This window comes from Oncorhynchus kisutch, linkage group LG15 (assembly GCF_002021735.2).
Source record: "Oncorhynchus kisutch isolate 150728-3 linkage group LG15, Okis_V2, whole genome shotgun sequence".
Classification (NCBI taxonomy): Eukaryota; Metazoa; Chordata; class Actinopteri; order Salmoniformes; family Salmonidae; genus Oncorhynchus; species Oncorhynchus kisutch.
Genome location: NC_034188.2, coordinates 9,509,068 through 9,531,684, shown reverse-complemented (window position 1 = coordinate 9,531,684; position 22,617 = coordinate 9,509,068). Strand labels below are relative to the sequence as shown.

Below are 22,617 nucleotides of genomic sequence, written 5' to 3'. Positions count from 1 at the left end.
TATGTTACAGCCTTATTCTAAAATGTATAAATATTTTTTTTCTCATCGATCTACACACAGTACCCCATAATGACATCACAATACCCCATAATAACAAAGAGAAAACAGGTTTTTAGATTTTTTTTGGTGCAAATTTATAAAAAATAAAAACAGAATAACCTTATTTACATAAGTATTCAGACCTTTTGCTATGAGACTCGAAATTGAGCTCAGGTGCATCCTGTTTCCATTGATCATCCTTGAGATGTTTATACAACTTGATTGGAGTCCACCTGTGGTACATTCAATTGATTGGACATGATTTGGAAAGGCACACACCTGTCTATATAAAGTTGACAGTGCACGTTAGAGCAAAAACCAAGTTATGAGGTCGAAGGAATTGTCCGTAGAGCCCCGAAACAGGACTGTGTCGAGGCACAGATCTGGGGAAGGGTCCCAAAAATGTTCTGCAGCATTGAAGGTCCCAAAGAACAAAGTTGCCTCCATCATTCTTAAATGATAGAAGTTTGAACCACCAAGACTCTTCCCAGAGCAGGCCGCCCGGCCAAACTGATCAATCGGGAGAAGAGCCTCGGTCAGGGAGATGACCAAGAACCCGATGGTCACTCTGACAGAGTTCCAGAGTTCCTCGGTGGAGATGGGAGAACCTTCCAGAAGGTCAACCATCTCTGCAGCAATCCACTAATAAGGTCTTTATGGTAGAGTGGCCAGACAGAAGCCACTCCTCAGTAAAAGGTACATGCAAAAGGCACCTAAAGACTCTCAGACCAAGAGAAACCAGATTCTCTGGTCTGATGAAACTAAAATTGCACTCTTTGGCCTAAATGCCAAGCATCACGTCTGGAGGAAACCTGGCATCATCCCTACAGTGAAGCATGCTTTTGGAGCATCATGCTGTGGGGATGTTTTTTAGCAGCAGGGACTGGGAGAATAGTCAGGGTCAAGGGAAAGATGAACAGAGCAAAGTACAGAGAGATCCTTGATGAGAACCTGATCCAGAGCGCTCAGGACCTCAGACTGGGGAGAAGGTTTACCTTCCAACAGGACAATGACCGTAAGCACACAGCCAAGACAACACAGGAGTGACTTCGGGAAAGGTCTCTGAATGCCCTTGAGTGACCCAGCCAGAGCTCGGACTTGAACCCGATCGAACATGTCTAGAGAGACCTGAAAATATCTGTACAGCGAAGCTCCCCATCCAACCTGACAGTGCTTGAGAGGATCTGCAGAGAAGAATGGGAGGAACTCCCCAAATACAGGTGTGCCAAGCTTGTAACGTCATACCCAAGAAGACTCGTGGCTATAATCACAGCCACAGGTGCATTAACAAAGTACTAAGTAAAGGGTCTGAATACTTATGTAAAAGTGCTATATTTTTGGGGGGGCTGTGTCATTATGGGGTATTGTGTGTACATTGATGAGGGGAAAAAAACAATTTAATCAATTTTAGAATAAGGCTGTAACGTAATTTTGGGGTCTGAATACCTTCCGAATGCACTGTATGTTGTTCATCGAACTGATGGACAACCTGATATATACAAATGGGCGTGTTCGAGAGAATCGAATCTGATGCATTGTGGGTAAATGGTGACTGACGCACTAATCTACAAATAATAGGCTGTGTTCGAGAGAATCGAATCTGATGCATTGTGGGTAAATGGTGACTGACACACTGATCTACAAATAATAGGCTGTGTTCGAGAGAATCGAATCTGATGCATTGTGGGTAAATGGTGACTGACGCACTGATCTACAAATAATAGGCTGTGTTCGAGACCGTCAAATCCATGATGCATTGTGGGTAAATGGTGACTGACGCACTGATCTACAAATAGGCTGTGTTCGAGAGAATCGAATCTGATGCATTGTGGGTAAATGGTGACTGACGCACTGATCTACAAATAATAGGCTGTGTTCAAGACCGTCAAATCCATGATGCATTGTGGGTAAATTGTGACTGATTATGTAGATCAGTCAGTCTCGACTTGCCTTTCATGTCAGCTGCAATGTCCAACGTGCCCATAATGACTAGTTATTGACTCGTTTTTTCTTCTTCCTGCTCGAACGGCTAATAGATACACATTTAATAACAGGATTATGGAACATTAGCCACCCCAAAGCCCTCTCTCTATGTCACTCATCAGTTCATTCAAAACAGGATTATTAAACTACAAACATACTTACCGAAGACCCAACAACTTAAGTGGAGAGCATTTTAGATATTGAGGAAACATGCACATATTTTCTATATCCACAACACTACAGAAGTTTCTATTTTGCTGAAATTACATTCAGTGACTCAAAGGAACAACATTGCACTGGCTTAACATACATACATGTGAAAACCCCAAGACAAGCTGTAATGATAGTTGAGATATTCAGAATATGCAAATATTTATTTCCATTAAAGACATGCTCCGGTACTTCTGGCGAATAGTAAGTATATTTGGGGTGTATGTGTTCATGCATACATAATCTGAGGAGAATCACTGTTTCACCTAAATTAGCCATAAAATCCTTAGCTTGACAGCAACTTTTCTAGAAGCTGTGCGGTGCCATTTTCGCTATATTTATCCCCACGTGCGCCAGCCCCCCTAGCAATTTAAATTTCAGCCCCTCGCCATTTGAGTGACAAACTAGGAAGACACACACACAGTAGAATGAGGGAGAGAGAGAACAATGATGTGGTGCACATATGACGTAGTAGGCCATTTTTGGGGACCACCTTTGGCTCGTGGGCACTACTTTCAGAACTATTGGCTAAAAAGTATGTAAAAGTAGCGGCGAGTATCTTTAATTGAGTTCTTTGATGGAGAGAGACCAGTGAACGAGCCAGAAGTAGTGCACTACGTATAACCAGGGCCCATTGGACTCTGGTCAGAAGTAGTGCACTACGTATAACCAGGGCCCATTGGACTCTGGTCAGAAGTAGTGCACTACGTATAACCAGGGCCCATTGGACTCTGGTCAGAAGTAGTGCACTACGTATAACCAGGGCCCATTGGACTCTGGTCAGAAGTAGTGCACTACGTATAACCAGGGCCCATTGGACTCTGGTCAGAAGTAGTGCACTACGTATAACCAGGGCCCATTGGACTCTGGTCAGAAGTAGTGCACTACGTATAACCAGGGCCCATTGGACTCTGGTCAGAAGTAGTGCACTACGTATAACCAGGGCCCATTGGACTCTGGTCAGAAGTAGTGCACTACGTATAACCAGGGCCCATTGGACTCTGGTCAGAAGTAGTGCACTACGTATAACCAGGGCCCATTGGACTCTGGTCAGAAGTAGTGCACTACGTATAACCAGGGCCCATTGGACTCTGGTCAGAAGTAGTGCACTACGTATAACCAGGGCCCATTGGACTCTGGTCAGAAGTAGTGCACTACGTATAACCAGGGCCCATTGGACTCTGGTCAGAAGTAGTGCACTACGTATAACCAGGGCCCATTGGACTCTGGTCAGAAGTAGTGCACTACGTATAACCAGGGCCCATTGGACTCTGGTCAGAAGTAGTGCACTACGTATAACCAGGGCCCATTGGACTCTGGTCAGAAGTAGTGCACTACGTATAACCAGGGCCCATTGGACTCTGGTCAGAAGTAGTGCACTATGAAGGAACTAGGGTGCCTTTTGGGACACAGACTAAATGATGAGTACAGTTAAGGGATGTAAACATCTGAATTCCCGTCAACACTACAACAAGCATCAAAACAAATCAAATAGAAATAAATGCATATGTATAATATCCAGAAGTGTGAACCTTTTCATTAAGGCTGTAATGAAATAAAAACAATATATATTATTTTTTACATGTTCATGATCACGACAAAAAGACCCCTTATTAAATGCTCAGCAGTATTTTCTCATGGACAATTCAGAATACTCGATTTTTATTTACAATAAAGTCCAAACTCAACAATAGATCAAAACTTGCCATTATTCAAAGCTAGTTGAAAAAAGTGGCAATCAGTTCAGTTCTCCCAATGCCATGTGGTATCACCATGACATCCATCCAACTCTAAACTGGGCCCATTCAGTCCAACGCACTCTAAACGGAGCACATTCAGTCCAACCCACTCTAAACGGAGCACATTCAGTCCAACCCACTCTAAACAGAGCACATTCAGTCCAACCCACTCTAAACGGAGCACATTCAGTCCAACACACTCTAAACTGGGCCCATTCAGTCCAACGCACTCTAAACGGAGCACATTCAGTCCAACCCACTCTAAACGGAGCACATTCAGTCCAACCCACTCTAAACGGAGCACATTCAGTCCAACCCACTCTAAACGGAGCACATTCAGTCCAACCCACTCTAAACTGAGCACGTTCAGTCCAACTCACTCTAAACTGAGCACGTTCAGTCCAACCCACTCTAAACTGAGCACATTCAGTCCAACCCACTCTAAACGGAGCACATTCAGTCCAACCCACTCTAAACTGAGCACGTTCAGTCCAACCCACTCTAAACTGAGCACGTTCAGTCCAACCCACTCTAAACTGAGCACGTTCAGTCCAACCCACTCTAAACTAGGCCCATTCAGTCTAAAAACTCAAGAAAACAGTTGGCACATCCGAGACAAGTTAAAAAATAAATGCTGCCTAAATAAAATAATAGAGCATGATGAATAAATCCAGTGCCCAACTAGAGACAAATGTAATAAATGAAAGCACCAACATAAATGACCTCAACTGAGGAATAACACATGGTATTAGCTCCACAATATACACATGGTATTAGCTCCACAATATACACATGGTATTAGCTCCACAATATACACATGGTATTAGCTCCACAATATACACATGGTATTAGCTCCACAATATACACATGGTATTAGCTCCACAATATACACATGGTATTAGCTCCACAATATACACATGGTATTAGCTCCACAATATACACATGGTATTAGCTCCACAATAACACATGGTATTAGCTCCACAATATACACATGGTATTAGCTCCACAATAACACATGGTATTAGCTCCACAATATACACATGGTATTAGCTCCACAATATACACATGGTATTAGCTCCACAATATACACATGGTATTAGCTCCACAATATACACATGGTATTAGCTCCACAATATACACATGGTATTAGCTCCACAATATACACATGGTATTAGCTCCACAATAACACATGGTATTAGCTCCACAATATACAACATGGTATTAGCTCCACAATATACACATGGTATTAGCTCCACAATATACACATGGTATTAGCTCCACAATATACACATGGTATTAGCTCCACAATATACACATGGTATTAGCTCCACAATATACACATGGTATTAGCTCCACAATATACACATGGTATTAGCTCCACAATATACACATGGTATTAGCTCCACAATATACACATGGTATTAGCTCCACAATATACACATGGTATTAGCTCCACAATATACACATTATTTTGTCATATTTCTTTACAGTCCCTTAGGTTAATCAGTATTACAGTAGGTGATCTGGACAGTTTGACTTGAAACATGTAAATGATGCTTTTCCTTTTAAAAACAAAAATGTCCATTCAACTATTACATCTTTTTGTCTCTCAATTTGTAGTCGGGGAAACTGTATTCAATTTGTAGTCGGGGAAACTGTATTCAATTTGTAGTCGGGGAAACTGTATTCAATTTGTAGTCGGGGAAACTGTATTCAATTTGTAGTCGGGGAAACTGTATTCAATTTGTAGTCGGGGAAACTATTCAATTTGTAGTCGGGGAAACTGTATTCAATTTGTAGTCGGGGAAACTGTATTCAATTTGTAGTCGGGGAAACTGTATTCAATTTGTAGTCGGGGAAACTGTATTCAATTTGTAGTCAGGAAACTGTATTCAATTTTTAGTCAGGAAACTGTATCCAATTTGTAGTCAGGAAACTGTATTCAATGTCAATGTCATAGCTACATGTGCAGCAGTAATGATGGTGATTGTCAGACTACAGGTTGTTGTGTTCTGATAGTCATATTAAACACGGTCAGTCATTTACCATTCTATTGGAAATACACTAGTTAAAACAAGGCCTATATAGAATTATGATATGAATCAAAATGGAACTTAACTGTTATGTAAATGCTATTTTATCACTTGGACAACTTCCAGGATGTATTTAAACAGAACGTCGAACAAGAATGAGTATTTCTATTAGTACCTTGTTTTAACAATAATAAAATGTAACGAGAATGTGATTGTTCAATATTCAATGATTTGGTTAAATTATTCAACATAAAATAATGAACATGTAAGATAGGTGTTCTTGCGGCATGGAAAAGTAAAAAATATATATATATATATCAAAAAAGTACACCATAAAAATAAGAAGTTATAAACATGGTCATAAGGCACAGAGAGAAGCTCGTGTCATAGGGCGGAAACCATTGGACCAGCGCCGTCCGGGTTTGGCCGGAGTAGGCCGTCATTGTAAATAAGAATTTGTTACTTAACTGGACTTGCCTGGTTAAATAAAAAAGGTTAAATTAAATAAAATAAAATGTGTTATCTTCTTAGCTATACGGTTACTGTAACAATTAGTTGGTTTACACTTATATTCCATTAAATAATTGCTCCACAGCGACCAATAACCACAACAGTAAGCAGACTCACAATATCAATAAATGTTTAATCAATGGACAATTGAGCAAGTGAGAAAAACACATGTCTGAAGTCAGGGTGAAGACATCTTTTAACTGTGCTTGTTTGACAGCAGTGGAGGCTGGTGTCACTAAATCAAAGGAAGGTACCATCCATACTAAAAATGAGCCTGTCTTCAGATTTTATCCACCCGCCAGCCTCCACTGTTTGCCAGACCAACCACTGTCAAGATATGCTCCTCTTCCTCACTAGATCTCTCACTGGACCTGGAAGAAGGTCACATCCAGATTGTCATGTCTGCCGTTGCGTTTGATGATCTCTGTGATGGATATATAGGTGCCGGTGATGAAGCCGAGGAAGCCGATGACAGAGATCAGGGTGTTCTTGACGATGACCCAGGGAGACAGACCTTCGTTGTGGTAGGTGAGGATCTGGAGGAGTGGCGGGAAGATGAGAGCCAGGAAACTGCTGCTGACGGACCCCACTAAAGAGATGACCAGGTCCAGCTGGGGGATCAATATGGCCAGGACACCTGGGGAGAAAGAGACAGAACCATTACATCCCCTGGGGGGACGGAGAGAACCACATCTCTTGCTCTATACAGGTAGGGTGAGGGGTCAGGGGTCGAGGATGAGATGAGACAAATGAACACACAGAGTCACCTCTTTCTCTTACCTGGGGAGGTAGGAAGGGGTGAGGGGGAATGAAATGAACGGCGGTAGCATAAAAAAAAGTACATTGAAAAACAACAACAACCAAAGAAGCATAATTGTTATTGACTGTGTTTTTCCATGTCTGTGGGGCTGGTCGGTGGCCTTCCGGTGCTAGGAGACAACTGGGAATCACCCATCTTCATCTGTTGCTAAGGAGATTGATGTGATGTGATGTGAAAAGGAACAGGGGAGGGGCAGCTGTGGCAGCCCAAATAAGTTGAGATGCCGTGCCAATGTCACGCTCTTTCCACTACCCAGCTCCTCACTGATCCACTCACAAACCAACCACCTAACGAGACGCTATGAGAGAGAGCGAAACCAATCAGTTCCCTTAAAAGCCCGGTGAACACTTGCCTAATATTGAGTTACACCCCCTTGCCCTCAGAACAGCCTCAATTCCTCAGTGCATGGACTCTACAAGGAGTTGAAAGTGTTCCACAGGGATGCTGGCCCATGTTGACTCCAATGCTTCCCACAGTTGTGTCAAGTTGGCTGGATGCCCATTGGGTAGTGGACCATTCTTGATACACACCGGAAACTGTTGAGCGTGAAAAACCCAACAGCGTTGCAGTCCTTGACACAAACTAGTGCGCCTGGCACCTACTACCATACTACGTTCAAACGTACTTCAATCTTTTGTCCATTCACTCTCTGAATGGCAGACGTTCACAATCCATGTCTCAGTTGTCTCAAGGCTTATATATATATTTTTTTACCAGTCTCCTCTCCTTAAATCTACACTGATTGAAATGGATTTAACAAGTGACATCAATAAGGGATCATAGCTTCACCTGGTGAGTCTGTCATGGAAAGAGCAGCTGTTCCTGATGTTTCACCTGGTCAGTCTGTCATGGAAAGAGCAGCTGTTCCTGATGTTTCACCTGGTCAGTCTGTCATGGAAAGAGCAGCTGTTCCTGATGTTTCACCTGGTCAGTCTGTCATGGAAAGAGCAGCTGTTCCTGATGTTTCACCTGGTCAGTCTGTCATGGAAAGAGCAGCTGTTCCTGATGTTTCACCTGGTCAGTCTGTCATGGAAAGAGCAGCTGTTCCTGATGTTTTATACACTCAGTATATTTTCAGCATTATGAGATTGGAATAATACTGTGTAATTGTGGAAATATAATAATGACCTTTTAGTGTAAGAGCTGATTGAAAATAATGCCTGAAATTTCAGCCTGTTTTGGTGGGAGGGAGTTTTGGCCTTCCATGGTGACATCACCAGGCGGTAAATGAATTAATAGAAAACAAGAAAGAGTTCCAAACCTCTCTTCCAATAACAGATCATTTTGCAAAGCTGTCATCAAGGCAAAGGGTGGCTACTTTGAAGAATCTAAAATCTAAAATATATTTTGATTTGTTTAACACTTTTTTGGTTACTACATGAATCCATATGTGTTATTTCACAGTTTTGATGTCTAGACTATTATTGTACAATGTAGAAAATAGTAACAATAAAGAAAACCCCTTGAATGAGTAGGTGTGTCCAAACTTTTGACTGGTACTGTATGCATGTACAGGTTCTGTTGTGTGGAATCTGTGACAAGGATAATATGACAAAACAGGGACACAACCTCAAGTTCACTGTTGCGGCAGGTAGCCTCGTGGTTAGAGCGTTGGACTAGTAACCGAAAGGTTGCAAGATCGAATCCCTGAGCCAACAAGTCTTGGTGTGTTTGGACCATGGTAGTTTGTTGGTAATGTGGACCCCAAGGAACTTTAAAAACAACTCTCGACCCGCTCCACTTCAGCCCCATCAATGTTAAATGGGGGCCTGTTTGGCACTTCTTTTCCTGTAGGTCCACGATCAGCTTCTTTGTCTAGCTCACAATGAGGGAGAGATTGTTGTCCTGGCACCACACTGCCAGGTCTCTGACCTCATCCCTATAGGCTGTCTCATTGTTGTGTCATGGCAAACGTAATGATGGTGTTGGAGTCATGCTTGGCCACGTAGTTGTGTGTGAACAGGGAGTACAGGAGGGGACTAAGCACGCACCCCTGAGGAGTCCCAGTGTTGAGGATCAGCATGGTGGATGTGTAGTTACCTACCCTTACCACCTGGGGGCGGCACGTAAGGACGTTCAGGATACAGTTGCATGGGGAGGTGTTTAGACTCGGGGTCCTTAGCTTTGTGGGCATCATTTTTTTAAATTTTTTTTAAATCCTTTATTTTACTAGTCAAGTCAGTTAAGAACAAATTCTTATTTTCAATGACGGCCTAGGAACAGTGGGTTAACTGCCTGTTCAGGGGCAGAACGACAGATTTGTACCTTGTCAGCTCGGAGATTTGAACTTGCAACCTTCCGGTTACTAGTCCAACGCTCTAACCACTAGGCTACCCTGCCGCCCCACTATGGTGTTGAACGCTGCGCTGTAGTCAACAGCATTCTCACAAGTGTTCCTTTTGTTCAGGTGGGAAAGGGCAGTGTGGAGTGCGACTGAGATTGCATCATCTATGGATCTGTTGGGGCGGTACGTGAATTGGAGTGGGTCTAGGGTTTCCGGGATGATGGTGTTGATGTGAGTCATGACCAGCCTTTCAAAGCACTTCCTGGCTACCTACGTGCTACGGGGCGGTAATCATTTAGGCAGGTTACCTTCCCTTTCTTCGGCACAGGGACTATGGTGGTATTACAGACTCGGTCAGGGAGAGGTTGAAAATGCCGGTTGGTCCGCGCATGCTTTGAGTACACGTCCTGGTAATCCGGCCTTGTGAATGTTGACCTGTTTAAAGGTCTTGCTCACATGTGCTACGGAGAGCGTGATCACACAATCATCTTGAACAGCTGGTGCTCTCATGCATGCTTCAGTGTTGCTTGCCTTGAAGCCAGTATAAAAAGGCATTTAGCTCATCTGGTAGGCTCGCGTCACTGGACAGCACGCAGCTGGGGTTCCCTTTGTAGTTCCTAATAGTTTGCAAGCCCTGCCACATCCTTACTCCTGTATTGACGCTCTGCCTGTTTGATGGTTCGTCTGAGGGCATTGCAGAATTTCTTATAAGTGTCCGGATAAGTGTTCCGCTCCTTGAAAGCGACAACTCTAGCCTTTAGCTCGGTGCGGATGTTGCCTGTAATCCATGGCTTCTGGTTGGGATATGTACGTACGGTCACTGTGGGACGACGCCGTCGATGCACTTATTAATGAAGCCAGTGACTGATTCTTTAATATTAGACATCGCGCACCAGCTGTTAATGACAAATAGACACACATCCCAACCCCTTGTCTTACCAGACGTAGCCGTCCTGTCCTGCCGATGCACGGAAAACCCAGCCAGCTCTATATTATTTGTGTCGTTGTTCAGCCACGACTCAGTGAAACAAGATATTTAAAAAATGTATTTCCTGTTGGTAGGTTAATCTCGAACGGAGATAATCTAGTTTATTCTCCAGTGATTGGCCAATAGAACGGATGGTGGAGGCGGGTTACCCACTCGCCGACAAATTCTCAAAAGGCACCCCTATCTCCGTCTTTTCTTCATGCTAATGATGGGGATTTGGGCTTGGTCTCGGAGAAGCAGTATATCCTTTGCATTGAACCGGCGCCATTACATTTAAATGATTTTCAATGTCCGTAGTTTATGCCTGCCCATACCATAATCCCACCACGGGGCACTCTGTTCACAACGTTGACATCAGCAAACCGCTCACCCACACCACGCCATACACGTGGGTCTGCGGTTGTGAGGCCGGTTGGATGTACTGCCAAATTCTCTAAACAACGGAGACAGCTTATGGTAGAGAAATTAACATGAAATTCTCTGGCAACAGCTCTGGTGGACATTCCTGCAGTCAGCATGCCAATTACACAATCCCTCAAAACTTGAGACATCTGTGGCATTGTGTTGTGTGACAAAACTGCATATTTTAGAGTGGTCTTTTATTATCCCCAGCACAAGGTGCACCTGTGTAATGCTCGTGCTTTTTAATCAGCTTCTTGATATGTTTCACCGGACAGGTGGATGGATTATCTTGGTAAAGGAGAAATTCTCACCAACAGGGACGTAAACACATTTGTGCCCAAAATTTGAGAGAAATACATTTTTTGTGCATTTGGCAAACTTCTGGGATCTTTTATTTCATCTCATAAAACATGGGACCAACACTTTACATGTTGTGTTTATACACTGCTCAAAAAAATAAAGGGAACACTTAAACACAATGTAACTCCAAGTCAATAACACTTCTGTGAAATCAAACTGTCCACTTAGGAAGCAACACTGATTGACAATACATTTCACATGCTAGGCAATTAGCAAGACACCCCCAATAAAGGAGTGGTTCTGCAGGTGGCGACCACAGACCACTTCTCAGTTCCTATGCTTCCTGGCTGATATTTTGGTAACTTTTGAATGCTGGCGGTGCTTTCACTCTAGTGGTAGCATGAGACGGAGTCCACAACCCACATAAGTGGCTCAGGTAGTGCAGCTCATCCAGGATGACACATCAATGCGAGCTGTGGCAAGAAGGTTTGCTGTGTCTGTCAGCGTAGTGTCCAGAGCATGGAGGCGCTACCAGGAGACGGGCCAGTACATCAGGAGACGTGGAGGAGGCCGTAGGAGGGCAACAACCCAGCAGCAGGACCGCTACCTCCGCCTTTGTGCAAGGAGGAGCAGGAGGAGCACTGCCAGAGCCCTGCAAAATGACCTCCAGCAGGCCACAAATGTGCATGTGTCTGCTCAAAAGGTCAGAAACAGACTCCATGAGGGTGGTATGAGGGCCCAACGTCCACAGGTGGGGGTTGTGCTTACAGCACAACACCGTGCAGGATGTTTGGCATTTGCCAGAGAACACCAAGATTGGCAAATTCGCCACTGGCACCCTGTGCTCTTCACAGATGAAAGCAGGTTCACACTGAGCACATGTGACAGAGTCTGGAGACGCCGTGGAGAACGTTCTGCTGCCTGCAACATCCTCCAGCATGACCGGTTTGGCGGTGGGGATCAGTCATGGTGTGGGGTGGCATTTCTTTGGGGGGGCCGCATGTGCTTGCTAGAGGTAGCCTGACTGCCATTAGGTACCGAGATGAGATCCTCAGACCCCTTGTGAGACCATATGCTGGTGCGGTTGGCCCTGGGTTCATCCTAATGCAAGACAATGCTAGACCTCATGTGGCTGGAGTGTGTCAGCAGTTCCTGCAAGAGGAAGGCATTAATGCTATGGACTGGCCCACCCGTTCCCCAGACCTGAATCCATTTGAGCACATCTGGGACATCATGTCTCGCTCCATCCACCAACAGGTTGCACCACAGACTGTCCAGGAGTTGGCGGATGCTTTAGTCCAGGTCTGGGAGGAGATCCCTCAGGAGACCATCCGCCACCTCATCAGGAGCATGCCCAGGCGTTGTAGGGAGGTCATACAGGCACGTGGAGGCCACACACACTACTGAGCCTAATTTTGACTTGTTTTAAGGACATTACATCAAAGTTGGATCAGCCTATTGTGTGGTTTTCCAATTTAATTTTGAGTGTGACTCCAAATCCAGACCTCCATGGGTTGATACATTTGATTTCCATTGATAACTTTTGTGTGATTCTGTTGTCAGCACATTCAACTATGTAAAGAAAAAAGTATTTAATAAGAATATTTCATTCATTCAGATCTAGGATGTGTTATTTTAGTGTTCCCTTTATTTTTTTGAGCAGTGTATATTTGTTCAGTTTATATCTCTCAAAGGGAGGGAAAAATACATAAAATGTTCGCTGCTCAGTGTTCATGTACATTTATTGTGAAACCATGATTGAAATAATTGCATGTATAAATTTTGGGTACTATGGGTATAATAGAGTCATGCAGAAGCAGCAAGATTGTGAATGAGGTTCAAAGAAAGGCTCATTTGCTATTTTTAGTTTGTGTTTCTTTATTCTCAACACAGGGCTCTTGTCAGGTTTATTCACAACACAGAGAAATCCCTTTTCTACAGTTACTCTACTCGTTACAGCTTAACTTTCAATCTAACATGGTCTGAGAGAGAAAGAGGAGAAGAGCTACCATGGCTGAGAGAGAAGAAGAGCTACCATGGCTGAGAGAGAAAGAGGAGAAGAGCTACCATGGCTGAGAGAGACAGAGGAGAAGAGCTACCATGGCTGAGAGAGACAGAGGAGAAGAGCTACCATGGCTGAGAGAGACAGAGGAGAAGAGCTACCATGGCTGAGAGAGACAGAGGAGAAGAGCTACCATGGCTGAGAGAGACAGAGGAGAAGAGTTACCATGGCTGAGAGAGACAGAGGAGAAGAGTTACCATGGCTGAGAGAGACAGAGGAGAAGAGTTACCATGGCTGAGAGAGACAGAGGAGAAGAGTTACCATGGCTGAGAGAGACAGAGGAGAAGAGTTACCATGGCTGAGAGAGACAGAGGAGAAGAGCTACCATGGCTGAGAGAGACAGAGGAGAAGAGCTACCATGGCTGAGAGAGTGAGAGCGCCTGAGAGAGTGAGAGAAGAAGAGCACCCACCACAGGGGTGAAAATCAGTTCAGGCTGGTCGCATGCAATCTGCACGTTTTTCAAATGCAGACACATTCTCTAAAATTGACGAACAAGCGCCACCCACTAATCACAGTATCATCAATGGACACGCGGACAGCAAATGCTTTTAAGAAGTACCTAACCAACACAACATAGAATTTTCATCAGATCAGATGCACTGCTATTACTAAAAACCTCAACACAGGAATGTCTATCCACAGTAGAACTGAAAACACACACTAGATAGGTCATTGGAGCGACCTTTACCCTTTCCTCCCTGCATTCTCTGAACCCTCAGAGACCTTCCGTGTTCTTTAACCCAGGTGTCACTTTGATTTTGGGGTACGTTCTCTTCGTGAGGGAAGAAGAGAGGACAAATGAGGAGGGATTAGGTTTGTGTGCCCTTCCTAGCTCTGTAGGGGGGTGACAGGGTGCATGTGTCTCTCTCTCTGTCTCTGTGTGTGTGCGTGTGGACACTATCCTCCTCAGATTGGTCGACCAGGTCCCGGATGCAAGGACACCCCCTCTGGTCGTGTGTCATGGCTCTTTGCCCCTGTCCTCTCAGACAAGTTAGAGGTCTAAGGAGGCTCACGCAACATCCTGTTTCCATCAAGAGACACAGCAACAGACACGCTAGCCTCATCATCCTGAGGCCTGCAGCACAGAGGTTTAGTACCCTGGGAATTATTTCCTTCCTCATCCGCCGTTTCACATTCATTCATTCATTCATTCATTAAATGTGATGAACCACTTTGTTTTAATCTGAAAGATCAATTATCACAATATTTTTGCACTAGTTGGCTGCACCAAAACTCCAGTATGTTTTTAATGTATTATACATAATAGGCTTGTTCTCCATCTTCTTATTAAATGAGGCGCCAATTGATTTTCAGCACTTTTATTTCTATGACGGATCAAAACTGGTTTTCTCATGGCTCTCACTCGTCCCTCTGCAGCAGATATATTTGGACCACGGAAAATAAAAATCACAGTATAGAATCGCAATACATATGATATCCACACATAATTATAATTAATTATAACATAATTATGGTGATAATATGCTATTGGTGAGGTACCTGACAATTCCCAGCCCTAAATGATACCCTTGGATATAACTAAACTTTATACGTTTTGATATTTCATTCACTGTAATTAACTTGGTAAGTTGTTTGAAATAAGCTACATGGGACTGTCGTCATAAACGGACTGTGGCTGCTCTGAAAGTTTACAACACGTTTCGGACAGTGTTTTGTAGCCCCTTTACAAGAAAGTTCAAAGTGCAACGAGAGATTTCTGATTGTATGCACTTTTTTTCCTCGACTGAGAAAGACAATCCGTGTTCTTTTGTTGTTGTTGTCGTCGTCGTCCAGTTAGAAGCAGACTACAAGCTCAAAAGAACTGGGAGCATAAAAGTAGATTATACCGAATAAATATGCGTCAACCCAGCCACTCAACTCCATTGAACATACAGACAAACTTCTGGGATGAGACAAAGAGGGCTGCAGAGCGCAACAAAGATAAGCCCATCTCCAGAGAATCCAGGATACAGATCTTTTGGTTTTCAATGTGAAAGGATCTATACAAAAGCCATATATATATATATATATATATATATATATATATATATATATATATATATATATATATATATATATATATATATATATATATAAATAACTCCATCCATTGAATGTAAAGTACTGCTAGCCAATGGAGAGAATGTGTCTTTGTGTTTTGGCTGTACATCGTACAAATCGGCTCATTCACTCGAATTAGCCGAGAAGCTACACTGAATAATCTAGAAAATGTCCCGCAGACAAAAAGTGGCACATACTGTACATGTACTCCATCGTAGTGCCTTATCAATATGTATTATGACAGCTAAGGGCTGAGCTCATCTGCATACCATGTTTCATACAATAACAATCAAACCAACAAGAGGAGAGAAAGACCTGGCAGTAAAGCAGAGGAGTAGAAGAAGAAGGGGAAGGACAGAGAGGACAGGGTGTTTCAGGGGTATGGAAGGACAGAGGACAGGGTGTTTCAGGGGTATGGAAGGACAGAGAGGACAGGGTGTTTCAGGGGTATGGAAGGACAGAGAGGACAGGGTGTTTCAGGGGTATGGAAGGACAGAGGACAGGGTGTTTCAGGGGTATGGAAGGACAGAGAGGACAGGGTGTTTCAGGGGTATGGAAGGATCAAGAGGAATGGAATGATCTGATACATGAGGAGTGTGTTGAATCAAACGGCACAGCTGTTGCAGCTCTTCAAACGAACTGAGCAATTCTTCAGGGATTTCAAAATGGAAATTTAAAGAAAATCTGCTGCCTCCTCAAACTTCAAGACATCACAGTGTGTTCTTTATCATGTCCACAGGTTTAGAGTTAGGTAGCTAACTCTACCTCAAACATGGGGGTTGGATACTATGCCTAAATGAGGTTAGACTATGGTGGTGAGGTTTAAACTATCCCATTCAGAATACTAACTCAAAATGATCAAGTAGCCTAGTCTGGAGTTTGACGTCCCCTAATCTTAAAGGAAGCACTGATGTGGTGGCTCTTCAAGCTATACAATGTTGTAAAGGTCATTTAAATGTTGAGCTGGTAAATTGTAGTTCTTGTCAGCAGTACATTCTACAAAGGGAAACCGAGCCGCAAGCTGCCCAGTGACGCGAGTCTACCAGACAAGCTAAATGCCCTTGACGTTTGATGAAAGGCAAGCAACACTGAAGCATGCATGAGAGCACCAGCTGTTGAGGACGACTGTGTGATCATGCTCTCCATAGCCGATGTGAGCAAGACCTTTAAACAGGTCAACAGTCACAAGGCCGCAGGGCCAGGGCGTGTACTCAGAGCATGCACAGACCAACCGGCAAGTGTCTTCACTGATATGTTCAACCTCTCCCTGACCGAGTCTGTAATACCTAAATGTTTCAAGAAGACCACCATAGTCCCTGTGCCCAAGAAAGCCAAGGTAACCTGCCTAAATGTCTATTGCCCTGTAGTACTCACATCTATATCCAAGAAATGCATTGAAAGGCTGGTTCATGGCTCACATCAACACCATCCTCCCAGATCCACTCAAATTCGCATTCCGCCCCAACAGATCCTTAACAATCTCAATCGCACTCCACACTGCCCTTTCCCACCTGGACAAAAGGAACACCTATGTGTTCCTTTAGAATGCTGTTCATTGACTACAGCTCAGCGTTCAACACCATAGTGCAACAAAGCTCATCACAAAGCTAAGGACCCTGGGACTAAACACCTCCCTCTGCAACTGGATCCTGTTCACCAATGGCCTCCAAACAGACCCCCCATTAACATCGATGGGGCTGAAGTGGAGTGGGTCAAGAGTTTGAAATTCCTTGGTGTCCACATCACCAACAAACTACCATGGTCCAAACACACCAAGACAGTTGTGAAGAGGGCACGACAACAACTTTTCCCACTCAGGATACTGAAAAAATTTGGCATGGGTCCCCAAATCCTCAAAAGGTTCTACAGCTGCACCATCGAGAGCATGGTGGCATCAACGACTGGTATGGCAACTGCCTGGTATCTGACCGTAAGGCGCTACAGAGGGTAGTGTGTTCGGCCCAGTACATCCCTGGGGCCAAGCTTCCTGCCATCCAGGACCTATATTTTGATTTGAGCCAGAATGAAGGATATTTCGAAGCATCATGCTAAGAACGGACCAGTGACCGTTTGAGGAACTCTGATCCACATACAACACAAGGAGTAAGAGTCTGAAGTTAGTCTGATGGTCAATTCACTAAACAACTACTTCTATAGATGACTACTCTGAGTCAGAGATTCTAGGTCAGCTGACTAAGTATCAATCCCAAATCTCACACCAAGCAACTGATTTTCAGTCTCAACAGTATTACATGCAGACAGAGTGTTATTTTTTTTTGTATATAACTAGGCGAGTCAATAAGAACAAAATTCTTATTTACAATGACGGCCTACCAAAGAGAAAAAAGTCCTCCTGCTGGGACTGAATAAAATAAAAAATAGGACAAAAACACACCACAACAAGAGAGACACCACCACAACACTACATAAAGAGAGACCTAAAGACAACAACAGAGTATGGTAGCAACACCAACATGACTACAACACGGTAGCAACACCAACATGACTACAACACGGTAGCAACACAACATGACTACAACACGGTAGCAACACAACATGACTACAACACGGTAGCAACATCAACATGACTACAACATGACTACAACACGGTAGCAACATCAAATCAAATTTATTTATATAGCCCTTCGTACATCAGCTGATATCTCAAAGTGCTGTACAGAAACCCAGCCTAAAACCACAAACAGCAAGCAATGCAGGTGTAGAAGCACGGTGGCTAGGAAAAACTCCCTAGAAAGGCCAACATGACATCAACATGACTACAACACGGTAGCAACACCAACATGACTACAGCACGGTAGCAACACCAACATGACTACAACACGGTAGCAACACAACATGACTACAACACGGTAGCAACACCAACATGACTACAGCACGGTAGCAACATCAACATGACTACAACACAGTAGCAACACAACATGACTACAACACGGTAGCAACACAACATGACTACAACACGGTAGCAACACCAACATGACTACAACACGGTAGCAACACCAACATGACTACAACACGGTAGCAACACAACATGACTACAACACGGTAGCAACACAACATGACTACAACACGGTAGCACCATCAACATGACTACAACACAGTAGCAACATCAACATGACTACAACACGGTAGCAACATCAACATGACTACAACACGGTAGCAACATCAACATGACTACAACACAGTAGCAACACAACATGAATACAACACGGTAGCAACATCAACATGACTACAACACGGTAGCAACACCAACATGACTACAACACGGTAGCAACACCAACATGACTACAACACAACATGACTACAACACGGTAGCAACACCAACATGACTACAACACGGTAGCAACACCAACATGACTACAACACGGTAGCAACACAACATGGGCTACAACACAGTAGCAACACCAACATGACTACAACACGGTAGCAACACCAACATGACTACAACACGGTAGCAACACCAACATGACTACAACACGGTAGCAACACCAACATGACTACAACACGGTAGCAACACCAACATAACTTTCTGCCATTCTACCAATTGCATGGCTATTAACAAGAGGAATCTGAAACGCAATGCTCTTTTACAAGAGATGCCACGGAGAGAAAGAGAGAGCAACAGAGAGAGAGCAACAGAGAGAGAGCAACAGAGAGAGAGCAACAGAGAGAGAGCAACAGAGAGAGAGCAACAGAGAGAGAGCAACAGAGAGCAACAGAGAGAGCAACAGAGAGAGCAGAGAGCAACAGAGAGAGCGAAACAGAAATTGTCAGTATTTCACAGAGAAATGTAAGGCAGAGAGAGAAATGTAAGGCAGAGAGAAATGTAAGGCAGAGAGAGAGAGAGAGAGAGAGAGAGAGAGAGAGAGAGAGAAATGTAAGGCAGAGAGAGAGAAATGTAAGGCAGAGAGAGAGAGATAGAGAAATGTAAGGCAGAGAGAGAGAGAGAGAGAGAGCACGAGAGAGAAATGTAAGGCAGAGAGAGAGAGAGAGCGCGAGAGAGAGTAAACCACACAGAGAGAGAGCAAGAGAGCCACAGAGAGAGAGAGAGAGAGCGAGAGAGAGACCTCTCTGATGAGAATAGGCTACCCCTCCTGTTGGGGGAGGACGCAGAGAGCTGTGGGTTGGCAGCACACTACATTGCTGCCTGTCATAATATGAGGGACAGTGTCTGACAGACCAATCAACCTGCACATATACTCTACTGTATGCTTATTGTTATTGTTCAGTGTGTGGTTATTTTGACCCTTGGTTAATGTTGTTACTGTTGTCCCGGTGACAATTTTGATTATCTTAATATTGTAAAAATCCAAAGCAAGCTTTGCCAATATGTACATTGTTGCGTCATGCCAATAAAGCTAATTGAATTTAAAATTGAGACACACACACACACACACACACAGAGAGAGAGAGCGAAAGAGACACATTTGACCCCAATAACTACCGTGGGATATGCATCAACAGCAACCTCTGCATTATCATTAACAGCAGACCCGTACATTTCCTCAATGAAAACAATGTACTGAGCAAATGTCAAATTGGCTTTTTACCAAATTACCATACAACAGACCACGTATTCACACTGCACACCCTAATTGACAAATAAACAAACCAAAACAAAGGCAAAGTCTTCTCATGCTTTGTTGATTTCAAAAAAGCCTTCGACTCAATTTGGCATGAGGGCCTGCCATGCAAATTGATGGGAAGTGGTGTTGGGGGGAAAAACATACAACATTATAAAATCCATGTACACAAACAACAAGTGTGCGGTTAAAATGGGCACATTTCTTCCCACAGGGCCGTGTTTTTTAAAATTGTATTCTTTATTTCACCTCTATTTAACCAGGTAGGCTAGTTGAGAACACCTCTATTTAACCAGGTAGGCTAGTTGAGAACACCTTTATTTAACCAGGTAGTCTAGTTGAGAACAAGTTCTAATTTACAACTGCGACCTGGCCAAGATAAAGCAAAGCAGTGTGACACAGACAACACAGAGTTACACATGGAGTAAACAATAAACAAGTCAATGACACAGTAGAAAAAATAATGTCTAAAACAATAAACAAGTCAATAACATAGTAGAAAAAAATAATGTCTATATACAGTGTGTGCAAAAGGCATGAGGAGGTAAGGCAATAAATAGGCCATAGAAGCGAATAATTACAATTTAGCAGATTAACACTGGAGTGATAAATGAGCAGATGAACATGTGCAGGTAGAGATACTGGTGTGCAAAAAAGCAGAAAAGTAAATAAAATAAAAACAGTATGGGGATGAGGTAGGTAGATTGGGTGGGCTATTTACAGATGGACTATGTACAGCTGCAGTGATCGGTTAGCTGCTCAGTTAGTTGAGGTTTAAAGTTGGTGAGGGAAATAAAAGTCTCCAACTTCAGCGATATTTGCAATTCGTTCCAGTCACTGGCAGCAGAGAACTGGAAGGAAATGCAGCCAAATGAGGTGTTGGCTTTAGGGATGATCAGTGAGATACACCTGCTGGAACGTTTGCTACGAGTGTTGCCATCGTGACCAGTGAACTGAGATAAGGCGGAGCATTACCTGGCAAATACTTAGATGACCTGGAGCCAGTGGGTCTGGCGACGAATATGTAGCGAGGGCCAGCCGACTAGAGCATACAGGTCGCAGTGGTGGGTGGTATAAGGTGATTTGGTAACAAAACGGTTGGCACTGTGATAGACTGCATCCAGTTTGCTGAGTAGAGTATTGGAAGCTATTTTGTAGATGACATCGCCAAAGTCGAGGATCGGTAGGATAGTCAGTTTTACTAGAGTAAGTTTGGCGGCGTGAGTGAAGGAGGCTTTGTTGCGAAATAGAAAGCCGATTCTAGATTTGATTTTGGATTGGAGATGTTTAATATGAGTCTGGAAGGAGAGTTTACAGTCTAACCAGACACCTAGGTATTTGTAGTTGTCGACATATTCTAGGTCAGAACCGTCCAGGATGGTGATGGTAGTCGGGCGGGCGGGTGTGGGCAGGAATGCAGCTTAAGCCCCACCCTCTTCACCATATATATATCAACAAAATTGGCGCGGGCACTAGAACAGTCTGCAGCACCCGGCTTCACCTTACTAGAATCTGAAGTGAAATGTCTACTGTTTGCTGATGATCTGGTGCTTCTGTCACCAACCAAGGAGGGCCTACAGCAGCACCTAGATCTTCTGCACAGATTCTGTCAGAACCGGGCACTGGCAGTAAATCTCAATAAGACAAAAAAATAATGGTGTTCCAAAAAAAGGTCCAGTTCCCAGGACCACAAATACAAATTCCATCTAGACACCGTTGCCCTTGAGCACACAAAAAAAACTATACATACCTCGGCCAAAATATCAACACCACAGGTAACTTCCACAAAGCTGTGGACGATTTGAGAGACAAGGCAAGAAAAGCATTCTATGCCATCAAAAGGATCCCAGTCTGTTGTTCCCACATGCTTCAAGAGGGCCACCATTGTTCCTGTTCCCAAGAAAGCTAAGGTAACTGAGCTAAACGACTACCGCCCCGTAGCACTCACTTCCGTCATCATGAACTGCTTTGAGAGACTCAAGGAACATATCACCTCAACCCTACCTGACACCCTAGACCCACTCCAATTTGCTTACCGCCCCAATAGGTCCACAAACGACGCAATCGCAACCACACTGCCCTAACCCATCTGGACAAGAGGAATACCTATGTAAGAATGCTATTCATCGACTACAGCTCAGCATTTAACACCATAGTACCCTCCAAACTCGTCATCAAGCTCGAGACCCTGGGTCTCGACCCCACCCTGTGCAACTGGGTCCTGGACTTCCTGACGGGCCGCCCCCAGGTGGTGAGGGTAGGAAACAACATCTCCACCCCGCTGATCCTCAACACTGGGTCCCCAGAAGGGTGCGATCTCAGCCCTCTTCTGTACTCCCTGTTCACCCATGACTGCGTGGCCATGCACTTCTCCAACTCATCAAGTTAGCAGACGACACTACAGTGGTAGGCTTGATTACCAACAACGAGGAGACGGCCTACAGGGAGGAAGTGAAGGCTCTGCGAGTGTAGTGTCAGGAAAATAACCTCACACTCAACGTCAACAAAACAAAGGAGATGATCGTGGACTTCAGGAAACAGAGCAGAGGGAGCAGCCCCCTATCCACATCGACGGGACAGTAGT

The 22,617-nt window shown here is 44.0% G+C and overlaps 1 protein-coding gene across 2 annotated transcripts in view; it reads right to left on the bottom strand.

The window, feature by feature from the left end:
• Window positions 1–3,877: 3,877 nt before the first annotated feature.
• LOC109905912 (proton-coupled amino acid transporter 1-like) overlaps window positions 3,878–22,617 on the bottom strand; it is a 54,100-nt gene continuing 35,360 nt past the window's right edge. For both annotated transcript variants that reach the window (XM_031789597.1, XM_020503561.2), the window contains exon 12: window positions 3,878–7,151. In XM_031789597.1, coding sequence (XP_031645457.1) covers window positions 6,877–7,151 — 275 coding nt within the window. In that variant the 3' untranslated portion in view covers window positions 3,878–6,876. The remainder of the gene's footprint in view (window positions 7,152–22,617) is intronic.